General features: G+C 35.2%; 1 protein-coding gene across 2 annotated transcripts in view; it reads right to left on the reverse strand.

The window, feature by feature from the left end:
* Window positions 1–502: 502 nt before the first annotated feature.
* The window catches only part of SGCE (sarcoglycan epsilon), an 80,674-nt gene continuing 56,265 nt past the window's right edge, over window positions 503–24,911 (reverse strand). The window contains exons 7-12 of one of the 2 annotated variants that reach the window (XM_049893573.1): window positions 20,399–20,561; window positions 17,132–17,343; window positions 16,159–16,185; window positions 15,230–15,418; window positions 3,581–3,624; window positions 503–767 (exon numbers count right to left, since the gene is read on the reverse strand). In XM_049893573.1, the coding sequence (XP_049749530.1) occupies window positions 751–767; window positions 3,581–3,624; window positions 15,230–15,418; window positions 16,159–16,185; window positions 17,132–17,343; window positions 20,399–20,561 (652 nt within the window). In that variant the 3' untranslated portion in view covers window positions 503–750. The remainder of the gene's footprint in view (window positions 768–3,580; window positions 3,625–15,229; window positions 15,419–16,158; window positions 16,186–17,131; window positions 17,344–20,398; window positions 20,562–24,911) is intronic. The other variant, XM_049893572.1, reaches the window with a different exon arrangement.

Raw genomic sequence — 24,911 nt, forward strand, 5'->3', positions numbered from 1 at the left:
AACAGTGTCCAAGATGCACAAAGCTGACCAACATGGTATGCAGAAATTCTCCTAAGCCATGAAAGTAGAGTCACAGCAGGGCCCATGGGATTTTGTAGCTAATTCATGTCACCATTAGCAGGTAACTATTCTCTTTTTGAGAAACAGCTAAGACCAAATATCTGATTATGGAGTCAGGTACTTATGTAACCTGGACTCCCCTTATGAACTGGAGTCATCAAACCCACAATTCATAAAACTAGGTTTGCCTTAAAACACTCCAGAAAGTGGTATATAAAAGAACAGACTCTCCAGGCCACAAAGGTAAAAGCATTACTTAAACGGGTTGCTCACTTGGATCACAGAAGCAGACAGTGACGTGTTTATGGGAAGGGCTTAAGAAAAGCTTGTTGAATGAGGAATGAACATATGAATCTGTTCCTGGCAACTAAAAGATTCTTCCTAAATAAAAGGCAATCAACTATTTTTCAGAGCTGAATTTCACCAGACATGATGCTTCATTAATAATATTTATTTTAAAGATCACTTTTTGTTGTAACAAATATAAATTCATTGGTGTTTTACAAAATGTCAAAAATGCTTTAAGTACAAAAAAAATGTTACTAAATGAAAGTTATGTTGTATTATCTGGTACATAATACTGTCGACATGCACAGCATATGCCAGAAAAGCCCATGCATTACTGGAAGAAAAGATGTAACAGCTATTTTGCCGGATTACAAGTTTATTGCTTCAGTCAGTTTTCTTTCTTCAGGGATACCATTTACCTGCAATATGTAAGAACAGACATGGGCACAAGTTAGTTAGGGCAGGGATACTTTTAGTTTTAGAGCAAAACAAATGATGGCAAGGAGAAATTTTCTACCTGCTTAGCATAATTTAAAATAATTACTTTGCATTATTTCTCTGCATTTGGTTTAAAGAAAAAAAGAAAAATTCTAAATGAGTCCTCTCCATGGACTAAAGCCATAATGTTTTGTAAATTTCAAAAGGTACAGCCTGAAAATTCTTCCCACAATAAACAAAAAGAATAAGCTTGACTGCAGGGTGTATGACTGTACCTTTTAATCATGGCTTTTTAGAAAATAACATGTGGCTTGGAAGGGCAGAGAAAATGAGAAAACCTGAAGGGGCATCAAACCTAATGGCTTGGGCCCAGTCCAAAAGGTACGGCTATTGTCAACTTGTAACCCCAGTGAGTGCTTAAGTCCAGGATTACAGCAGCAGCAGCTAGTCCATTTCTTAAATTTTAATGAAAATTTAAAAGGAAACAAATAACTACATGAAACAGAAACTTCAAAATCTACTCCCTGATGAATTCCACAGAGTTAGCTACAAATAAAATTATTTGATATCTAAGAGATAAACCCTGAGCCTACATTAACGTCATAAAGAAAACTGTGACGCTAGCCTAGTGCTTTGAGGTACGTGGAAAAAGCAAGTAATTGTTTCATGATAATCAGGCACAAATGTAGCTGCCTCTTTGTGGGATGACAGTAACCAAGGCGGAGGAACAGAAAAACTGCTGTATTTGTGAAAATCCGTTAGCAGCACTGAATTCACACATTTACCGAAGAACGGAATAACTCAGAAATTGAGAAACAAACTTTAATTTTTTTTTTTCATTTAAATGGACAGAATGGGAATAACGGATATAATCTGCACATTTAGCTCTTCAGGTGGCATGACTCTATCGAGTTTTAAATTTATTAGAGGCAGAAACACAACAATCTATCCTAAATACACAAAAATGCTAAGCTGATCTCTCTCACTTTAGCACTTAAAATACTTGGGGAATTCACTCAAACAAATAAACAAAAAACAACACAAAATAAAAACTAAAAAAAACCACAAGGTAGATAGTAGACTTCATAATCTGCTCCAAACTGCAGAGAAATGTAAGAAAACAAGAAGGTATTAGGCTATAATGTTAACTAAAAAGGAGATAAAAGCTTTTTTGACTCAAGCAAAATGTCTGCTCCCCAAAACCTCTTTCAGGGAAATAATTTAGAAAATTAGGTTGAACAACTTAAAACCTCCCTAGGGAAGTTCTTTGGGTCTTATCATATTTGCTCAGGCATACATTTCCCTTGTATTTGGAAATTGTTCCCTATTACTAAAATGCAATAGGGATTTTATATACCCTAACAAGTCTACTTATTCAAAATCTTATACAATGATAAAACCTTCGAATATTATCTACCCAAGTTTATTTCCCTAATGATATAAAATCTGGATTTTTAAAACACTCAAAAGAAATATTTACTATTTTTCTAGAAATAACCTCTCTTCTACTCATTCCATGCCTGAAATAATTAAGAATCAGAAGAAAGAAATCTTAGGAGCGATGGAAATCTCTGAGGTTAACAAGGAAGAAGTTCTAGCATTTCCTTTGTAGAAATATGCTTTAAAAATTTTCATCTTAAAAATATGAGCAGTACTGGGATTCATTTCTTCTTTTTGCTCTGTAGTAACACATGTTGACAATCAAGTTTGTTCCTTCATCAGTCTCCTGAATGCTTACAGAGTAGCACAACTACATCGATATATTGAACAGTCTTGTTGAAATGTGTTTGTATTTAATTAAAACAAGTCATCAAAATTGGTGGAAAAAATTCTGAAAAATGTTATCTCGTAATTAAAATTTGATGAACAACTTCATTATACTTGCCTCAAATCTTTGAAAAGTTGTCAAACGAAAATCTCCTTAAATTCCCGAAAGCAGTAACAGAGAAGATAATTTTTTTAATGAAAACATCCATTAAATATCTATATGTGGCTGAAGTTTTTAAGAGACTTATTAACAGCTTCCCTACCACAATGCCACCATTCATACTCAGAATTCCTCGTCCACCTTACGTTTTCAAAACTCCTCTTGCTTTTCCAAAAGATCTACAAAGGCATTACTGGTTGCCTGGCAATTAGAACCAGGAATCAGCTGCTAATTAGAAGACAATCATGAATAAGTTATCTACTTGGTACCAAGATGAATGAAATAATTGGCTGTGGAAAATTTTTAGGGACACTTGAAAGAAATAAACTTAAAGAAAGCAAGTCTTAGGGAAACAGAATAGTCCAGGGAGAATTGTCCACCATCTTGTTGCCACTGGTCATGTTATAACAGCTTTTTAAAGGGGCTTTAGAACCAGGCCAACCATTTCTCATTTATCCCCCTGAAGCCTCAGTGATTAGTCACAATGGTGTCCTTTTGTAAGAGTCAGTTTCAAGCTGCTCACTTACTGAGACAAACCCTGGATGCATCCAAGCTAAGCATCTTTCATACCAAGGGGAAGAATAGAGAGCTTCCCCTGAGGAAGGGGATTTTATTCAGTCTTCCTTAATTAGACAGGACCTCCATGGATGTTTTTGCTCTAAGATCATTTACTCTGTGTTCATCACTCTGGTGCCAATCTATCCAGTAATCTAGGCTATTCTTCTGAGGCTCTAACTCTGATTAAGAAACGACACAACTGTTTTGCCTTAGTTGGTGAAGCTAATTCATAAATTATATATTACTATAATTATCTTTTAATCTATTAGCTTCATCCACAAACATCAACTCCTTATTTTTAGTACTCACCTGCAGTCTGCTGTTGTGGAATCTGAGTCTGATGTGGCAAGTTCCTAGAAATGATTAACATTTTTCAATAAAACCATGTTTGTTTAGACACACATGTCAATAGAGAGACATATTAGAATGAAAAATTTGGTAGCTAGAAAGGACCCTGGAAATCAGGTACTCCTGCACAACTCTCGCCCCCACCCTCCCACCCCATGAGTTTATGAATGAGAAACATGAGGTCTAAGAAGGATAAATAATAATATTTTATAACATTCACTGAGTTTTTACTACATGCTATACTCTAAACAATCTCATGACAACCCTAAGCGGTAGGTATTATTACTTTTCTCATTTTAAAGATGAAGAAATGGACTTGGAGGTTTGAGGCTACACAGCTAGGAAGTAGTGGACAAAGATGTGAACCCAGTGACCTCGGGCCTTGGACTCTTAACCTGTACACTTTCAGATGCAGGACTAAAACACACACATACACTCACACATGCTCACAGAACAACATACATAACCACCTTCATTCACTTCCCCAACTTGTGCTCCTTTATCCCCACCCCAGGGAATGAAACTACCAATCAACTAGCTGCATGAGTCAAACTGTAAAAGATTTCCTTGACCCTTCCTTCTCCTTAAGCCCCATACCCAATCCCTTGGGAACTCTTGATGATTCTCTTTAATCTCCTTTGAGTCTGTTGTTCCCTTCTCACCTGTCTCCATTGCTACTAACCAGGTTGAGGCCTTCATCATTTCTCACTTGGATCACTGCAACTGGTCTGACTTATGTCCTCATTCTCATTCTTGCTCCCTTATAATCCACTATGCACAATGCTGTCAAAAGGAATTTTCTAAGGCATAAATCTGATTATGTCATTCAAACAGTTAAGCAATTTCCAAGATTTCCTTATACCTACCCAAAAATCAAGTTTCAGGTCTTTTAGCCTAGGAGGCTATCAATAGATATAGTCCCTACATGGAGCCCTCCCTGACTGCCTGAAACAGAACAACCAACCACCATGGCCACTATCATCTTCTGTGCCCAGATAGCTCCCATTAGTCCTTTCAAATTCAACTCAAAATTTGTTACAGTTGGCATGTATTGCTCTTGTAATTAAAAAAAAATCTTACAATGAATGCTATTAAAAATTTTAACTTATTACATTTAATTAAAAAAAAACCAAATGTATCTCAAGTACCACATCTTCTGTGCCTCCTCTCTCACCTAAAAACCTCTCCACCAATTAGGTTACCATTTAATATGATTTCATACACATGGTAAGCATCAATATTTTGCCCCACATAATATGTAACTGTCTGAAAGTACTGTAACGGTAAGAACCATCCGATTTCATTTAGTATCTCTAGCAGTTGGCATGCAATTAATGTTTTTTGAATGAAAACATGCAAAAGTGAAGATATTTTCAAAGACTACATAATACACATGTGTTTATTAATACACACATGCCATTTAGCTTCAAAATTTGATATTAAAATTAGTTTATGAAAATGTACAGTTTAAGGTTTGGAGCTGGAAGAAATTATAGGAGTCAGCCCCTTATTACAGAGTAGGGCTTGATAAGAGCCAGGGATTTTTAGTTCTTTGTTTCTCTTCAGCAGTAGAACGCTAAAACTTTTAGTTTGAATCCTAAGCAGAACCCCGATACACAAGAGAGATAAATGTGAGGTCGCTTGGAATGAAAGGAGGCAGCCAAGAGTTCCATCTACTTTGTTTCCTTTGCCCACACGCTGGCCCCTGAAGCATTTCTAAGAAAACTCTAATTAACAGAGTTTGAAAACCATTGATCTTAATCATTTTTACTAGGCAAATACTATGTTTCAAATACGACAATCTAAAATGAAAAACAGTGTGCATGTTAAATACTGTTTAAACGTTTAAATTAAGCTAGGGATGTTAATGACTTCAAGTGATTAAAAAAAAAAAATTCAGTTCCATTTTAAAAACACCCACTCCTCACTTTGGTTAGGATCCAAAGATCAGGTCATTATGTGAAAATGAAGGATGACATCAGATCACAAAATGGAGGATGACTACATCAGATCACAAAAATGGAAGACAACTATATCATTACATAACTGCCAAATTACATTAACTGCCAAGCCACTGAGAATCATGGCCCAGCCAAGCTGACACCTAAATTTAACCATCATTGCGAGCATTATTCTTGCCTCACACCTGGGTATTTGTTACTGCCAGACGTCCATCATTAATATGCAAAATAGTCAGATGGTGAGACAGCTGATAAATGAGGAGTGGGTGTATACGCTTATGGAGATAACAAAATTGATTCTACCTCAATTTGACAAAGTTATTTAATAATTCATTGTAATAATTACACATTCTTTTTTGCTATTCCCTCTCAGCCCTATTTTTCCTTGTGTGAGTTAAAGAAGCATTTCTTTTGTTTGTTTTTTTCTTTCTGTATTTCACAGAAAGTATTTCTATTAGTTTTAATCATGAAAGTGAAAAATATTAATTTGTAAACTACAATGAGGAAATAAGTTTCAGATTTAAAGACAGAAAAGTGAACATATTTAGTATACAAGTCAAAATGTAATTACATGAGCACTGGAAGAAAATCAGTTTTACCTACTTGGGAACACCTGATTTGGGTATATCCTACATTAGAAACTGATACACACATGCATGTGTACAAACTCAAGTACTTCGTCATTCTCTATCATCTCTAGCTCTACCTAGACTATTAGCAGATCAAATCAACACATTTTTAAAAAATTGACACATTTTTAACAAAAAAAATAAAAACCAAGAGGACAAAGAAAGTCAGAATATAGGCATAAGCAGTGGTAAGCAGGCAAAGAAGCAGGTTTTCCAAAAGCCCTAGATCAAGGATATCCAAAATTCAAAAAAAAATATGGAAAAAAAGTAGTTAGGAGTTCCCCTTTTTTTAGCCTCACCTAACTTATTCTCCTGTGGAACACAGTTTGAAAACCACTGATCCAAGTCAACCCACTCTCCCGTCATATCTTCTCCAGCCTCTGTTTCTTCCTCTTCTGCTCCACTGCAAAATGTTCTAAATAGCAATGGGCTTGGCTGAGTTTCAAGAGAAAAGGCTGGTTGGTAAAGTGCCACACACAAACTTAGCAAGTAAAGAATATGTGTGAGAAAGCAACTGTGTGTATTACATTGATTGAGGGATTGAGAGGTATCTGCTGTGCGTGTCCCAGTTGGTTAAGTTTGAATGATGCACATATACTCTTGGTGACTTCAACTGAAACTGAGATGAGTTATATTACCAAAATGTTTAGGTATGCAAAAAGGTGCTCGACAACCAAATATGTTGAGATTCAACTTCCCCAGAGTCCCTAACGTATCCACATGCAGCTCTGTTTTTGTGGCTGCTGAAACCTGTGGCTACATGTGAGCTTGTGAGTGTTAACATATCTACCATGGGCATATTTGAAGTTGCATATTGTACTTAAGAACTGAAGGAAGGTAACTCCTAAGAGCACTGCTCTGGGGATAATGGACTAACTTTCTAGGGTTAAGAGGCAGGGAATGTAGTAAGAAAGTGGGACCATTTCCATTTTTAGTGAAAGCAGGCTACAAAAGGTAATTACACAGGAGAGTGAGGGTTGATCTCAACTAAAGGCCCTATAATCCTGCAAAAAAGGGCCTTTATAGTCATAAAACTGTAATAATAATTATTAACGGGCAAACTGAAAGGCTATTCTGTATAAATTGCATTATGTAGAAATTAGATTTAAGAAAACTGTAATTATCTAAATTATTAGCCTTAATTATTTTCTAGTTTTGCTACCATTAATTACAAGCATTTATATAGAAAATTGTAGAAAGTAGCCATTGCACAAGCTTCATTCTTTAAGAAAGCAAAGGTAATAATTTTCAAATTAATAAATGATTTGGGAGGAGTACACCATTATTTAAGAAGCCCTGGTGGCACAGTGGTTAAAGCGCTCAGCTGCTAACCAAAAGGTTGGTGGTTTGAACCCACCAGCCACTCTGCAGAAGAAAGTTGTGGCAGTCTGCTTCCATAAAGATTTATAGCCTAGGAAACCCTATGGTGCAGCTCCACTCTGTCCTATAGAGTCACTATGAGTCAGAATTGACTCGAGGACAATGTCTTTTTTTATATACCATTATTTAAGGAGTCCTGGCAGTGCAATGGTTAAGCACTTGGCTGCTAACCAAATGGTCAGCAGTTCAAACTCACCTAGAGGCTCCATGGGGGAAAAGATCTGGCAATCTGCTCCCGTAGAGATTACTGCATAAGAATCCCCATGAGGCAGTTCTACTCTGTCTTATAGGGTTGCTATGAATTGGAATTGACTCGACAGCACACAATGACAACACTACCATTATTTATTATTTGTATACTTGTTTTAAGGTAATTGGACATTCTTGGGAACCCTGTAGAGTAATTCTATGAGCAAGGTTGATGATTATCAACCAATTATATTCCGACCTGCTTGAAGGCTCAAAAGCAAAGAGAGGTTAAGTGGTTTGTATAAAGCCACAGAATTCGTGCCAGATTTGAAAGTAAATGACATTAATTTAGGTATGTGGAATATGAAACACTTTTCTTTTGAATCTGTATGGAGTCATTTAGTAAAAAATAGTAACATATTCTTGGAATTTCTCAGTTATTTCAGTAAAACTGGTAGTGCTCAAATCTCAAATTTTCTACAAAAAAATTTTTTCTGCAAAAATACAGATTCGAACCCTAAAAGTACTTTTACTAAGCAATCAGGCTGGTATTTGCAGAGCGAGCGACAGACAGAGAGAGAGATCACAAAGAAATCAGAAACATCGCCATAATTTTTAATTTCAGAAACCTTAATTTTAACTAAAATCAATTTAGCACACATATGGAAAACAGAAGAAAGGAGGCATTCATTTATTTATTTTGTGTATTCCCACTGATTGTTTAAAGCCAAAACCAGGCCAGCCATAGCTCTAAATTGAAGTAGTGTAAACCTACAGATACAAAATCCATCAAAGAGATATGCCATCTATCACTTTTGGTGTACACTTGCTGAATTAAAAAAAAAAAAAGAAAGTCAATGGCTCTAAAATATCCTTGGCTGCTTGATACTCCTGTCAACAGGAAACTATTATCTTGGCTCTCTGAAGCATTCCCTTCAACTGAAATTAACTTTTATTAAAACATAATTTTTTTATTTATGAAATTTTACCATAAAGTTAGTTGTCATTATTGCCAGAGTGAAGACAAAGAAAACGCTTTAAAGAAATGCTAAAATGATTAAAAAAAAAAATTAGCTACTAAATATCTTTAATTACAAGACTTACGTAATTCTACTTTTATACTTGTTAATTTGCAGAAGATTAAGTACGGTATTCTTTTTGTTTTGAGGAAGACCCAATTATCTAGGATTAGGTGCTATGTTTAGTATAATGAATAAGGAAATTTTTTTTTTTGTATCGTCAATTAAGATATTCCTAGAATATATGTGAGGTATTTTCCCCTATTATTCATTACACAAGAGTAGATATGAAGATGCCTCTCAGGGAAAATCAATTGGTACTAATGTTGCCATAGGAAAAGCATAATTGAGGAGGCACATCTGCCCCATATGTCTGCCTCCATTACAAATTTAAGAATCTTTTCCCTTGTAAACATTATGATGAGAGAAATAAGTTAGTCACAAAAGGACAAATATTATATGATCTCACATATATGAAATAAACAAATGTACAGAAACCAAAGATCATTAATGGTCACTAAGGGTGGGAGGTAGGGGGAAAGAGGATGTTTTTGTTTGGGGGGCACTAAGTTTATGTTAATGGTGGTGGAATGTTTTGGATGAAGGTAAGGATAATGGTGGCACAAATAAAAAATGTAATCAACATAACTGAGTTATAAATGTGCAACTTGCGTTGGCAGATGTTTTCATGTGTATGCTTTCACCACCAATGGAAAAAGAAAAAAAGAGAGAGAGAAAAAAATTATTTTCTATAAAATCAAATATTTGGGAACCTCAGTCAATACCCCTTGCCCCCAAGCATAAAGTTGTACAATGGCTACAGTCTCTGAGTGGTTTTTAGCTTTTCAAAGTTTAGCGTTTCTCTGTTCATCCCCAACAGAAACACCAGAGGTTCTGGCTTTCTCAATCCTAAAACGGAAGTGGTTTAAGTATTTAATCAGGAATTCTCAACCTTTTTTCCATGAAAACAGACTTTCATGAAACTAGAATTCCCCAGAATTAGGGCACTGAGATCTGTACTGTAAAAATTCCATATGCGATTCTCATGTTCAACTTGGTTTGGGATGGACTAGCCTAGACTGGAAACCCTGGTGGCATAGCAGTTAAGAGCTAAGGCTGCTAACCAAAAGGTCTGCAGTTTGAATCCACCAGGCACTCCTTGGAAGCTCTATGGGGCAGTTCTACTCTGTCTTATGCAATCACTACGAGTCGGAATCGACTCAGTGGCAATGGGTGTGGTGTTGTGTGAGGCTAGACTAGGAGCCCTGGTGGCGCAGTGATTAAGTGATACAGCTGCTAACCAAAAGGTCAACAGTTCAAATCCACCAGCCGCTCCTTGGCAACCCTGTGGGGCAGTTCTCCTCTGTTCTCTAGGGTTTCTTTGGGTCAGAATCGACTCAATAACAATGGGTTTGGTTTTTGGTTTTTTAGGCTAGACTCTCTCACAAAATTCCTTGTACGTGTTAAAATTCTGTGACTTGGAAAATAATTTTTTTATTTAAATAAATGCAAGGGTTTATATCTGAAGTGCATCAGTCAAATCTATGATATATTCTTGATGTTAATCCTTTGGTTTCAAACATAACTCCCAAACAGAACAACGGGTAAAATCAATTTACTTTGAGAATTACTTTATAATATGATTCCTAGAAATAAGTTACAAGGAGTGAGAAGGTCGCCTACAGAGGAAAAAACTCTTATTCTTATTAACGGCTGCTAAAAATTTACTCACTGAGCTACAAAGAGAACTGATTAAGTACAGACACAGAAAGTCTAACTATACCAGGGACTGAAGAACATTCTACAAAATATCTGGCCAGTGCTCCTCAAGACTCTCAAGGTCATGGGAAACAGGAAAGTTTAAGATATCGTCCCAGATCAAAGGAGACTAAGAGGACAGTAAATGCAATGTTGTATCTTAGGCAGAATTCTGGAACAGAAAAAGATGGGTGGAAAAACTAGTGGAATCTGAAAAAAGTCTGGAATTGCGTTAATAGTAACGCACCAACACTGATTTCTTAGCTGACAAATGTACCATGGTAATGTCAGAGGTTAGTAACGGGAGAAACAGGTGAAGGGTTTCTGGGAACTCTTTGTATTATCTGTGCATGCAACTTCTGTACCTCTAAAATCATTCCAAAATTTAAAAAGCTTATTAAAATAATAAATTAGCAAAGATCAAATTAAGTTTATCTTAAGTTTCTATACTACGCAATAATTTTAACAGCCTGTTTATATTGTCTCTGTAATCTGAAAAGTAGAAGGACCACTCTATTAAATATGAAAACCCTCCTTTCTGAGCACGTGCTACATCTGCCAACTAGTTATGCTCCGGTTTCCCTTTCTGCTATCTTTTAAATCACCTTGCCTGTTACCTGGACCAGAAATACTTCTTAGGTCAATGACTGCATTATCTATCCCTAACTAGATGTAAAAAAAAAAAAAGGATAGGTAAATAACCTCAGTCTCAGTTCTTACCTAATTGAGTTTTGTCTCTTACAGTGTCTCAATTTTATCAACTGCAAATGATTACACATTTTTTACTGGCTAATATATCTGATGCTACCTGGAGTCCTATTGAAGCATTCTACCAAAAAGAAAATGTTACTGTATGCTTGATAAACAACTGTGGCAACCCTTTTTTGCATAACAGCTGTTGTGGCGTGCCTTCCAGTCGGTTCTGACTCATATCGACTCACTATGACACACTAGAACTGCCCCATAGGGTTACTAGGCTGTAATCTATATGGGAGCAGATCAGCAGGTCTCTTCTCCCACGGAGCGCTGGTGGGTTCAAACCAATAACCTTTTAGTTGGCAGCCAAATGCTTAACCATTGCACCACCAGGGCTCCTTGTATAACTGTTAAAAGACCAAACCAGTTTTGATGCTGCTTTGAAGGAAAACTTTAAACTTGAGACTTGCTTTGACTCCGAAATAAATCTTTAGCTACATCTTCATGCCTGAATATTCATGATATCATGTCTGAAGAATGAACATGAAATCCCGTAGCTTGCCAAATTGTTTTTGAACGATAAATTCAGTAACCTTACTATAAATACGTGAAGATGAAATGTATGCCGCTTTAGAAAGGGTTAATTAAGAAATACAAAGAATCATTATTCAAGCATATACCTTGTCATCGAGTACTATCCTGCATCATCAAATATAATATCTCATTTTAATGTTGAGAATTTGGTTTGATCCAAATAATCAAAACATTTATACATACGTCTACTTGATGTGGAAGTTAAACTTTAAAAAACTGCCTATGTTTTTAAGGTAAAGAGTAAAAGCTGAATTTTCACAAAGGACAGTTGTGACAAAGTCGATACAATAAATTCCCTATTATTGGGCACGGTTGAAAAATGAGGTTCATCACATATTGTGGCTTGTAGGGAGTTACCATAGAGACCGTGAACATATTATCTATTTCCAAGAATAAAAGAAAGATAATATACACTCAACACTGAAACTACATTGAATGTAATTTAATTTTCCTCTGATGAGTCAGATACACTTGATGATCTTGCAGTGCCTCTGAATAGTCTTTGTGAATATCATCAATTATCTATGTACCCTATTTATACAGCAGTGCTAGTTAATGGGCTTTTTACATTAGCAGAAGTCTGAATAATATTGAGGCTTTCTGGACTTAAATACACGTATACGATCGAATTGTTGCAAGCTCAATAAAATAACTTATTGCATTTGCAAAGAGATCTAATCAACATAATGACAGTGTTGATGGGGTATGACAGGAGCAGGAAAATGCACTTGGTTGTTAACTAGATAGGAAATTTTATTTTGCTTGTATGTTAGTAGCAACAATGTAAAATCCTAACCAAAGAGAATCAAAGTAATTTTTGAAGAGCTAATCTTATTCTTAATATTTATGGTTAGAAAACATTTAAAAAATGACAGAAGCCTTTTTTCCTCCCTTAAACTTCACCAGCAATAGAGTTTTACTGATTTACAAACATATTCAAGTTCCCTGACTCATTCTAATGAATTCTGTCCTAAAAATTTACGGCATTGTTACTTTATCAATAGAAGCATTTCTCAAACTGTGTTCTCGCAAAAGTTACCTAATCTGACTTTCTTCCGTGGATTCACGATATATATCAATACACAAAAGGCTCTGAGAACTCCTATAGCTTAAAAAACAAACAAATCCTGTTTCTCAAATGTACTTGACCGTTACTTTTTTTGAAGAATATCTCAACATTTCAGAGAACACTAGCATTCCAGGGAAAACAATGTAAGAAACACTAGATTTAAATAATATGTACAAATTGCAACAACAAAATAAATAAAATTAAAAAAAGAATATGTACAAATTATTTTCATTTTGAAAATGAATGATAAGGATATTCATAAATTTTATCTAATAAAGACCAGAGAGATTGCTAGATTGTGAATTGTTATGACAGTCTTAAGATTTTGCTATTTTTTTTTTAATCAGTATCTAATCCTGTTAAAGTGAGCCATAAGAGATGGGCCACTGACCACCAAGAACACAGAAATCCATCCTTTCCACTCAGTTCAGACTAAATTTTGAGAGACTTTAATATTTATATCTTTGATGTAATACTGATGTTCCCAAAACTCAAAATTTTAATTGGATGCAATTATCCCTACCGTTAACAGGATCTGAATTAATTACTCACACACACACACACACACACTCACACATAAACACACACCTTGGCCCACTCAACACCATGTAAGTGATGTTACAGGAATTCAGAAAAATACTCATAATATTTTTGGATTTCCAAAGAATTTTAGACAAATTTATCTAATCTGATTGTCTATACCAAAAAAAACAAAAACCAAACCAGCTGCCATCAAGTCAATTCTGACTCATAGTGACCCTATAGGACAGAGTAGAACTGCCCTACAGGGTTTCCAAGGAGCAGCTGGTGGATCTGAACTGGTGACATTTTGGTCAGCAGCTGAGCTCTTAACCACTGCGCCACCAGGCTCCATACTGTTTATACTGCTCAAATTAATCATTGCTTAAAGGAAATCCTGGTGGCACAGTGGTTAAGAGCTATATCTGCTAACCAAAAGGTCAGCAGTTTGAATCCACCAGGTGCTCCTTGGAAACTCTATTAGGCAGTTCTATTCTGTCATACATGGTCACTATGAGATGGAATCGACTCGATGGCAGTGGGTTTGTTTGTTTGTTTGTTTGTTTTTAATCTTCAAGTTACCAAAATACGTATTCTCAATGGGAAAATGTTTGCACCCAGCACGGATCCCAGATAATTTTTTAATCAGTAAGAGTTTACTTTTTTATCATGTCTGAGAGAGTGAGCGAGAAAGGGGTTTGGGACACGGAGAGGGAAAAAAAGAGAGAAAAAGATTTTTTTCTATATGATATCCTATCTACAAAGTAAGGTGAGAAAGAGGAAGACCTCCAGGGCAAACTCTGTGACTCCTATTTCTTGGGACAATTGAATCAGTTGTTTTAACATATGGTTAAAAGAGAAAAAAAGAGCTATGTTCTTAAAAATGAATGCTTGTTTTATCTACGATCTTCTTATACCAAAACCTAGCTTCTCGGCGTATCACACAGGTCCTCCAGCACAGCTCTGCAAGTTCCTCTAGCCACCCCCCATGCCTGCTCCTTACAACACAGGCCTCTTTCAGGCTTGCTGGCCAAAGTCTTACGGCACCACCGAAAAGGTCTGTACCAATAAAATGTGTTTATAAAAAAAGTTGGAACTGCCTGCTTTGATATACAAACAGATCACAAAAGGCAACCTAAAAACTTTTTATCCAAAGGTAAAAAATTTAGATTAAAAAGGTCTGGGATAATAAAATGGAGCCCTGGTAGCACAACGTTTAAGAGCTTGGCTGCTAACCAAAGGTCAGCAGGTTGAACTCACCAGCCACTCCTTGGAAACCCTATGGTGCAGCTCTACTCTGTCTTATAGGGTTGCTATGGGTCAGAATCGACTTGATGGCAAAGGGTTTGTTTTTTTTGGTTTGGGATAATAAAATAAATTGGTTAATAAAACCAAATAATTCTAATAACATCTCTAAAAAATAATCAATTTGTCATGCCTTAGGATTTATGTCTTTTCACAATTAACTCATCCTTGAGCTAACTTTTGTTAGTTTATTATCAGTATGAATTTCTTAAATATAAAAGTGAAAGAGGCCTTCTTTGGACAACTGAAGAAAAACATTCAAATTTTTTAATTTCATGAAATCTGGGGGGAAAAAAAGCATTTCCTGAAAATAACTCTATTGTATTTGTTTCAGCACAGTGGCTTTGGGAACTACAGTATCAATGCCCTCTTGGTATTTTCTTTACCAGTTATACACAAACAAAAACAAGAATCAAAAGCCCTGGTCTTCAAAGGCATTAAGTAAAAATATACATGCAAAATAATAATTACAGTTCCAAGAAGATACTTACTGTTGTGTTTGCATCAATGGCATGTTAGTGCTATCATAGTTGTCTGTGTGCAGAGCAGGGATGATTTCCCCAGTTACAGGGTGAAACACAGGAAGCGTCGACAGTGGCCATGCTATCTCTCTATTCTTGGACATGTCACGAAGCTCTTTGGTAGATTTCTGAATAGCGCTGTGATGGACCAACTGGATACTAGGTCAAAAAGAAACAAAATAATACATATTTAAAATCAGATATTAGCCTGGATGAGTCATCAATTTGAAAAGGTTATGAAAATTATTTTTCTTGTAAAAGAAGACGACATTATTGTTCTTAGAAGCATTCTACATGTTATCTCAGAAAGAGATACATTTCACATAGTTTTAACATAGAAAAACTGAAAATTATAAACCAATTTTAAAATCAATGTGTCTTTCATTAAACTAGGCTACGAAGCATTGTGTTAATATTATAGCCCTAAGAAATAAACTAGCATTCTATTTAATTTCTACGATTAAGGTAAATCTACTGCAGCTTTTATGCTGTTGCTTCTGGTGGGGCATTTATAAATACTCACAGAAGTTTCATTTTATAGTAGGTTATTACTGTAGATTCAGGAAAACTTGTATGAAAGGTCTTTTCATCTGTTTTCTGGTTTATAGAAATGCAGATTGGGAAATCACATAATATAAATGGCAAGTTAATATTCTGACTCTGAAATAGTTTAGGTTTAATTTTTATCTATGTAATCTTAATTTTCAAATCCTTTTTATTTTTTGTTTCTACCCCTCTAAATACAACTATTTAGAAAGCAGCGTTCACATTGATGAAATAAACTATGAAACATGATAGATGGAAAAACAAAAGGCATGACACACATATATGGAACATGATATGCAACTGAGAAATAAAAAAAAAATGACAAAGAAAATAACAGGAAAGAAGACACTTACTCTGGTGTTTGCATGTTTCTCTTTTCCCTAGAAACAAAACAGAATTTATGAATTAAATAATAGCATTGATATTTGGAACATTAAGACTATATGCTCATGGGACCTTGCATGATGTGGAAATGCTGACATTGTTATTATTAAATGCAAACAGGCAGCATTTGCCACCAGATCTGTGACACTTCTTGGATGAGTACACATATAGAGATGGAATACTGATGAGAAACACACAGAAAAATGAAAAAAAAAACGGAGGTTAAGAATCAAGCTCCTGATTGAAATAAATTCTATGACATCATGAAATCAGGTTACATGTAAAAATGAAAGAATTTGTTACTTGCTGCTTTATTAATTTTTTTCCCCTTCGGTTTGACTACCCTGACTTCTGGATAATCTCGGGAGATTACTTTAATTGACACACATGTCCTGAAAGTACTAACTATTCATGAGGTGAAGACTCATGACTTTAATTATATTCTTGCTTTCATTAATTTACTTCTAAGGTTTATTTTGTAATTTTAATATTTTCGACATTTAGATTGTGTCAACCCCGTTTGACAGCAGAACAATTTCAAAAATAATTCTGACCATCACTTCTGAGCAAACGGACTAAAACAATTTATTTATTTAAAGTACAATTACCACGTCTATAGATTCCGCAGTCTCTGCTCACACAAGATGGCTTATATAACCAAAATATCTAGCCTCAGTTATCCTTGGGACTGTTTTGAGAGTATGAACGTACAGTTAGCCTTAATAATTTTTGAACAAAGTAATTACGTCTCCTAATTTGATTTTCTAGACTCAAAACCATTTTAACTCCTTTTGAAGGCATAAAGTACTGTAGTTTGACTTGAACACAGTTTCATTTATAAAATATTTTATGAACGAAATGAAACTTTGCTTTTAATGGAGTCTTATATGCTGTTACCTTTGTAGATTCTATAATTTCCTATTAGTGTTTTAAAGTACTCACACTCCTTCCCGTCGGCAGCACATAATATAAGCAAGTATTAGAAAAAGGACCAATGCTACTGCCGAGGGCACAGCCAGTGTAATTAGGAAATCCGTGTAATAGTCTCTGCTTTTCAAAGAATCGGAAGGGGGTTTGTATTCTCCACCATCGGGTAAAATCCCCTCTCCACGAATCACTTCCTGATAGGTGGACACTTGCTTTGTTTTATCAACCTGATACAAAAGAAGACAATTACACAACAAATTAATAGCTTTAAACAGTAAAAGATTTTTAGGAACTAGACATATCAAAACATATTTTGATAAATTACCTAAAAAGAAATCTTTTCCAATTACTTTATCACCTTGAATTTGCAATTAAACTTACTGGAGTTAGGGAAAGGTGACGGATGAAAGTAATATAAATTTAGAGCTTTATCCTGACCTACTATGTTCTTCCCACCACATATATACATAACAACATATATGTGTGTACATATGTACATATATATATATACACATACATATAAAGAGAGAGCACACACACGAGTGAGCGCTCATCTCCTGGTGGTGCAACGGTTAAGTGCTCAGTTGCTAACTGAAAGATGGGGGTTTGAACCCACCAGCTGCTCCGCAGGAGAAAAGAGCTGGTGATCTGCTCCCATAAAGATTATAGCCTAGGAAGCCTAAGAGTCAGTCCTACTCTATCATAGAGGGTCTCTATGAGTCAGAATTGACTCAACAGCACACAACACCACCATATATACATACAAAAAAATCAAAACCAAACCCGTTGCCATCAAGTTGATTCTGACTCACAGTGACCCTACAGGACAGAGCTAAATGGCCCCATAGGGTTTCCAACGCTGTAAATCTTTACAAAAGCAGACTCCCATATCTTTCTCCCACAGAATGGCTGATAGGTTTGAACCACTGACCTTTTGGTTAGCAGCTGAACATTTAACCACTGTGCCACCAGGGCTCCTATAGATTAGATAGATAGATTAGATAGATAGATAGACAGACAGACAGACAGATAGATAGATAGGTAGATACACACACATAAAAAAAACAAACCTCTTGTTGTCGAGTCAATTCTGACTCATAGCGACCCTACAGGACAGAGTAGTACTGCCCCACAGAGTTTCCAAGCAGCGCCTGGTAGATTTGAACTGCCAACCTTTTGGTTAGCAGCCGTAGCACTTAACCACTACGCCACCAGGGTTTCCTTGCATATATATACACAACAATAAATAACTGCTCTTTTTCAGTTTTCTTTCTTCAAATCAGAAGTCCTTCACATTACTACATAAATTTCTTGTTTCCTAATGACAAATCCCTAGGGAACCATAAACTGGCCGATAACCAGTATGGTGTCTAAGGTTAATGAAAAAGAAAAGGAAAAAATGAGGGACAATTTCCAAGTGAGCACAACCTTGATCTTTCTCCCATCCAGCTGACAGAAGTAAATTTTAGAAAAGATCATTTAAGGAACACGTAAGCTATGGAATGCTCTCATAATACTAAATTCTATCCTTGAACTGAAAACACAAAATACCATGTTAATTTACCTCCACATCAACTGAACTGCTTTCACTGAGTTGCATTTAATTACACATTTATATAGAAGATCACTAAATGAAAAGCAGCCACATGAAATTTACTACATTTGTTATTTTAAAAAATGGGGTGAACATTATTCGTGGCATTATTCAGTATCCTCTCCCAAAAAAACTCCACTTGAAGAATTTTGATAATAATGCAATGCCAGTAAGAAACTTTATTTTCTGCCAAGGAATTGACACTCTGCCTCCTTTTAAAGAATAAGAAGTAAATAACTGATTAACTTCTCCATTTTTATCCTGGACATTAAGAGGCTTGTCGTCAAATTTTATGGTATGACTTTTTTCTTTATGCCTCTGGGAGCTTTTTGTGTGGTAAGATAAGGAATACAAATACACATATAATAAAAAGTGAAAATTTATAAAGCACTTCCCCAGAAACTAAAATCTTTAAGGCATAAATATTTTAAAGATTTTAGAAAGTAGATAATATTCCTAAACATAAGTTCATTTTACAGTCCAACCATAGGTAAAATCGCGCTGTTAAGGGCTGCTGTCTACTAACTCTGGAACAAGGATTTGATTCAGGTTATGTTTGTAGCTGTTCAGTCTTTTGCACCCCAGTATAATTAACACTGTGGCAGAAACACTGAGCTCTGTAACGCCAACGTTTATCTATAGTACGAATAAACCACAACAATTTAATTATTTTATCTCATTTAAGAAAGCATTATTTTCCTAAGACACAAGGGCATGAAAAGGCATCCAGGACACAAAGCCACAGGGCGTGCTACACGCTGCAACGTGAGTAACAAGTTCTCCAATACAGGATCTTGGAAAGATCTCTGCAGTTGGCTCCCTAAGACATGAAGTGACAGTTGTGTTTATGTGTCAATAACTGTTCAAATGTCAACTTTAAACTTAGATCTAATTCACTCACCACCAATCATCAAGAGCTGACAGAAGTTAAATCTAAAGGTCACCAAAGAAGTAAAACAACTTCCCTGCCTTTTAGATAGTAGGATCAAAATACTATATATATATAATGCAATAATTACACACTATACATTTATATTTGTCATTGTTAGTTGTTGTCAAGTTGATTCTGACTCATGATGACTCCATGTGCGCAGATTAGATATTTTATCTAACAGGCTTCTAGCATGCAACTTAAAAAAGTGGTTTAGAATGGAATATTTAATTTTTATGAATTTATGCTTAAGGTTGTGAGTAAGATTCTGACTTTGCCCATTTGGAAATGTTTCTTCTCTCTTGAATTTTCCCTACAATTTGAGTTCCCAGGATACTGAATCATAGCACGATATTCCTTTTTTCAGATGTATTATTGTACTCTCATCTTTCCTTCCAAAGTGGAGTAGTGGTAGCATATTTAAGAAGAGACATTTTGCAGATGTCACACTGGCTCCATAATCTCCCTAATTTAGAAACCACCTGGACATTCAGGGGTCCATCTGGACCACCCGCTAAGCTAACCCAGCCCCAGGAACTAATTAAGGGTAAAGTGAGTACAACAGTGGAGATACTCTTTCCTAAATCAATGTTCTGTCAATGAGCTGGCCAAATCCTTAAAGTCAAGGCAAGTCAATTGCAGTTAACAAAGTAAACACAAGATTTGTCCCTAAAAGCAATCCAGGTTTCAAACTTTATCTCCAGCCACATCACTCCTGATTACATTTGCAAAAAACAAACGAAAACAAAAAACTCACCAATGAAATTTTGCACCAGTCAATGTAAAATTGAGTACGAAATTTTTTATCACATGTTATTACAGGCTCCATTTCTTGACTGCATCTCAGTTGGTTTTGTGGATTTTCGACTTCTCGTAAACAAGAAGAAAATGGGACATCGGCACCAACCATGACATAAACTCTGTAAAAATGAGAAACTCTCAGGTTATCCTTTAAGAAAATTGAAAACGCTGAAAAACAATCTACCCTGAAAGCAGAATTCATCTTTTTGAATTAAGGGATTATCTAAAATCATCCCTGAGGGAGGGACCTAGGTTTTAAAAGCAGTGATTCATGTAGGGGCTTCCTTTCGTTTGTTCCTTTATCCAACCAATATTTACTAAGTGCCTTGGTGTACCAGACACTCTCTCAATTCTAAGTTAATTTCTAAAAAGTTTACATAACCCTATTTACTTCAGCTCAAAATAATTATGTGTTGCATTTTGCTTAATTTATTTGGTAGATTTCCATCAACTCTGTATTTCAAAAACTTTTTACTTAAGGCAAATTGTTTAGAAAATAATATGATCCTTAAAATAATAAATAATTATAAGTAATAAATGTACATTTTTATTTCATTTTAGCAAGACTGTGAAGATACATCCCTGGAGGTATGAAGAGCTTTAGGCAGACTTTGCTATTCAACCCAACAGTTATGTCTGTCAGCTTCTTACTAGGCAAACCCCTATGTGTCTGGTCTCTCAATAGAATTTCTCTCAATCTTTTATCTAAGAAGTTGATTTAATTAAAGAAAAAACTACTACAGGTATGTGTTTAGTAAAGACACACCAAAAACCAAAATCAAACCTGTTGGTGTTGAATCAAATCTGACTCATAGCGAGCCTATAGGACAGAGTAGAACTGCCCCATAGAGTTTCCAAGGAGCACCAGGTGGACTCGAACTGCTGACCTTTTGGTCAGCAGCCATAGCACTTAACCACTATGCCACCAGGGTTTCCAAACACACACTAGGCAAACAAAATTTATTCTCCTTGGTGTATCTCAGCAATTGTTCTTGCTGTTGTGTACCGTTGAGCTGATTCCAATTCATAGGGACCTTATATGACAGAGGAGAAATGCTCCACAGGGTTTCCTAGGCTATAATCTTTATAAAAGGAGCCTAGTGGTACAGTGGTTAAAGCACTCAGCTACTAACCAAGAGGTCGGCAGTTCGAACCCACCAAGAGAAAGCTGTGGCAGTCTGCTTCCATACAGCCTTGGAAACCCTATGGAGCAGTTCTACTCTGCCCTATAGAGTCACTATGAGTCAGAATCAACTCAACACCAGTGGTAGTAACCTTTACAGGAGCAGATCACCAGATTTTTCTCTCGTGGAGCCACTGGTAGGCTTGAACCACTAACTTTTTGGTTAGCAGTCTAACGCTTAACCTTTGTGCCACCAGGGCTCCTTAGCAGAGGAAAAAATTAGAATAAGAATTTTACCATAAAACAGAAGGTAATGAAAATAGCATCTAAATAATTTTGGAGCAGCCTGACAAGAATTTCACGTATCTTTCAAAAGAAAAGAAAAAACCCAAGAAATTACTCTAAATATTATTTCTTTTCTTAATAACAATGCTATATTTACTTATGAAAGAAATAAACCTATTGAAATTCCAACTGTCTTGTTTGCAAAATTGGCAAGATGATCTTAAAACTAATATGGAAATCCAAGGAATTCAGAATAGCCAAAACAATCTTGAAAAGAAAAACAAAGTTGGAAGACTCACATTTGCTGATTTCAAAATTTACTACAAAGCTACAGTAATCAAGACAGTGTGGTACTGGCATAAGAACAGACATAGAGATGAATGAAACAGGATTCCAAGTCCAGAAATAAATCCTAACATTTATCATAAATTGGTTTTTGACACAGGTGTCAAGATAATTCAACAGGGGAAAGAATAAGCTTTAAAACAAACGGTGTGAGACAACCGGATACCCACCCAGATATTCATATGCAAAAGAATGAAGTTGAACCCCTACCTTACAGCATATAGAAAAATTAACAAAAAATGAATCAAAGACCTAAAACTACTAAACTCTGAGAAGAAAACATAGGTGTAAATCTGCATGACCTTCAATTAGGGAACAGTTTCTTATTTTTTTTTTCCTTAGATATAACACCGAAAGCTCAAGCAGTAACAGAAAAAGTTAATAAACTGAAGTACATCAAAATTTAAAACTTTTAAGTTTCAGAGGACATCATCAAGAAAGTAAAAAGACAACCCACCAAATGGGAGAAAATTTTTGCTAATAATACATCTGATAAGGGATTTGTATCTAGAAAAAAAATATGTGTACATATATAAAGAACTTTTACAACTCAATAACAAAAAGACAAATAATCCAATTTAAAAATGGGCAAAGAATCTGAGTAGACGTTTCTCCACAGAAGATATACAAATGGCCAATAACCAGATGAAAAGATATTCAACATCATTAGCCAACAAGGAAATACATATAAAAACCACAATGAGATACTATTTCATGTCCACTAGGACGCTATTATTAAAAAGACAGATAATAACAAGTATTGGCAAAGATGCAAAGAAACTGGAATCCACATATATTGCCTGTGGGAATGCAAAATGATGCAGTTGCTTTGGAAAATAGTTTGGCAGTTCCTCAAATGTTAAACACATCCTAGCAAATTCATTCCTAGGTATCCACCCAAGAGAAATGAAAATGTATGTCCACACAAAAACTTTCACATGAATGTTAATAGCAGCATTAGTCATAACAGCCAAAAAGTAGAAATAACCTAAATGTCATCAACTGATGAATGGAAAAATGAAAGGTGATATATCCATACAACAGAATATTACTCAGCAAAAAAAAAAAAAACGATATGAAGTACTGGTTCATGCTACAACACAGATGGCTCTCGAAAACTATATGCTAAATAAGGAAGTCAGTCACCAAAGACCACATAGTATATGGGTCCAGTCATATAAAATGTCCAGACTAGGCAAATCTATAGAGACAAAAAGTAAACTAGTGCTTGTCTAGAGCTTTCAGGGTGAGTAGAGTGACTGCTAATGAGTACAGAGAAAAGAGGGGTTTGGGATGATGAAAATGTTCTAAAATTGATTGTGGTTTTTATTACACAACTTTTAAATATATTAAAAACCACTGTATGCTTTCAATAGGTAAGTTGTACAGTATGTAAATTATATCTTAATAAAGTTGCTATTTAAAAAAAACAAACAAAATGGAAGTGCACTATAAAAACTCAATTATCTAAATCAAAGTATGAATTCACCCCCAACTTTGTCCCACAAACTCATTTGGTTGTTCCTTATACTGAATTTATATTAGGATTCAAGATTCATTTGAAAGAATATTTTAAAAACTATGTTACCTTTGGGAAATAAATAATATATAATGGACTAAAATTAAAGGTCAATTTAATAAAAAAAATTCAAAACAAAAGTAGATATAAGAAGTCACTAATAAAGTTTAGATGATCAATGAAAATAAACATATTCCATTTAAAACCAGGTATTATTTTTATGATTTACATAAAGCCAATTTCTATCCCCTTAATAACTGGGTTTTTTTAAATAACTACTTAGCCAATACCATATTTTTCTTGATAACTGTAAAATATAATTTTAATTTTCAGTTTGAAAATACAAAAATAAATGTTTCTTACAACAATTAACAACCCTTTTGCTTAAACATGACATTGATTTGCATTTGTAATTGGTAAGGTTAAGGTTGTTAAATTAATTCATTCAAAATTAATGTAAATGGACAGAAGAGGTTTAAGTGCTTTGAAATGCTCTATTTTCTTCCTTAAATTATAAAAGTAATATAAAAACACTGCAGACAACTTAGGATATAAAAACAGAATTTATTTATATTACCGAGATAACTATTTTCACTTTTCAATGTACCTTCCAGAATATTTTCAAACACATATATTTTAACCTAATTGCAATCATCTCTAAAATAAAATCTCACATCTTGCCTTTTCACTTAACACATCATAAGCATTTTCCACATTGTACACTCTTTGTAATTATAGTTGTATGGCCATGTAATTTTTTAAGTGTACATGATTTATTAAGCAATTATTTCAGAGTTGGACATGTAAATTGCTTCCAATTTTTTAATGTTATATATAATATTACAAAGACCATCTCTGCACATATTCTTTAATGTTCCTACCTAAAAAGAGATGCCTAGAAGTGGAGGCATTTTTATGACAGTTGACACATACTGCCAAATTACTTTCATCTCTACTTGGATGATCCATAAGCTTCTCAAACATAATATGCTCCCAAGTGAGCTCATCATCACCCCACCCCGCCTCCACCTGTCCCCTTCTATCTTCCTCTCTCTCCATGATTGGCATTCCCAGTTGCTCAAGCCATGAACTCGAGTACCATCATTACTGACTCCTGTCCTCCTATCCACATACTCAATCCATCATCAGTCTCTGACATTTACCCTGAAAAAGCTCTCATACACACCTGTCCACTTT

This window comes from Elephas maximus, chromosome 8, assembly GCF_024166365.1.
Source record: "Elephas maximus indicus isolate mEleMax1 chromosome 8, mEleMax1 primary haplotype, whole genome shotgun sequence".
Lineage (NCBI taxonomy): Eukaryota > Metazoa > Chordata > Mammalia > Proboscidea > Elephantidae > Elephas > Elephas maximus.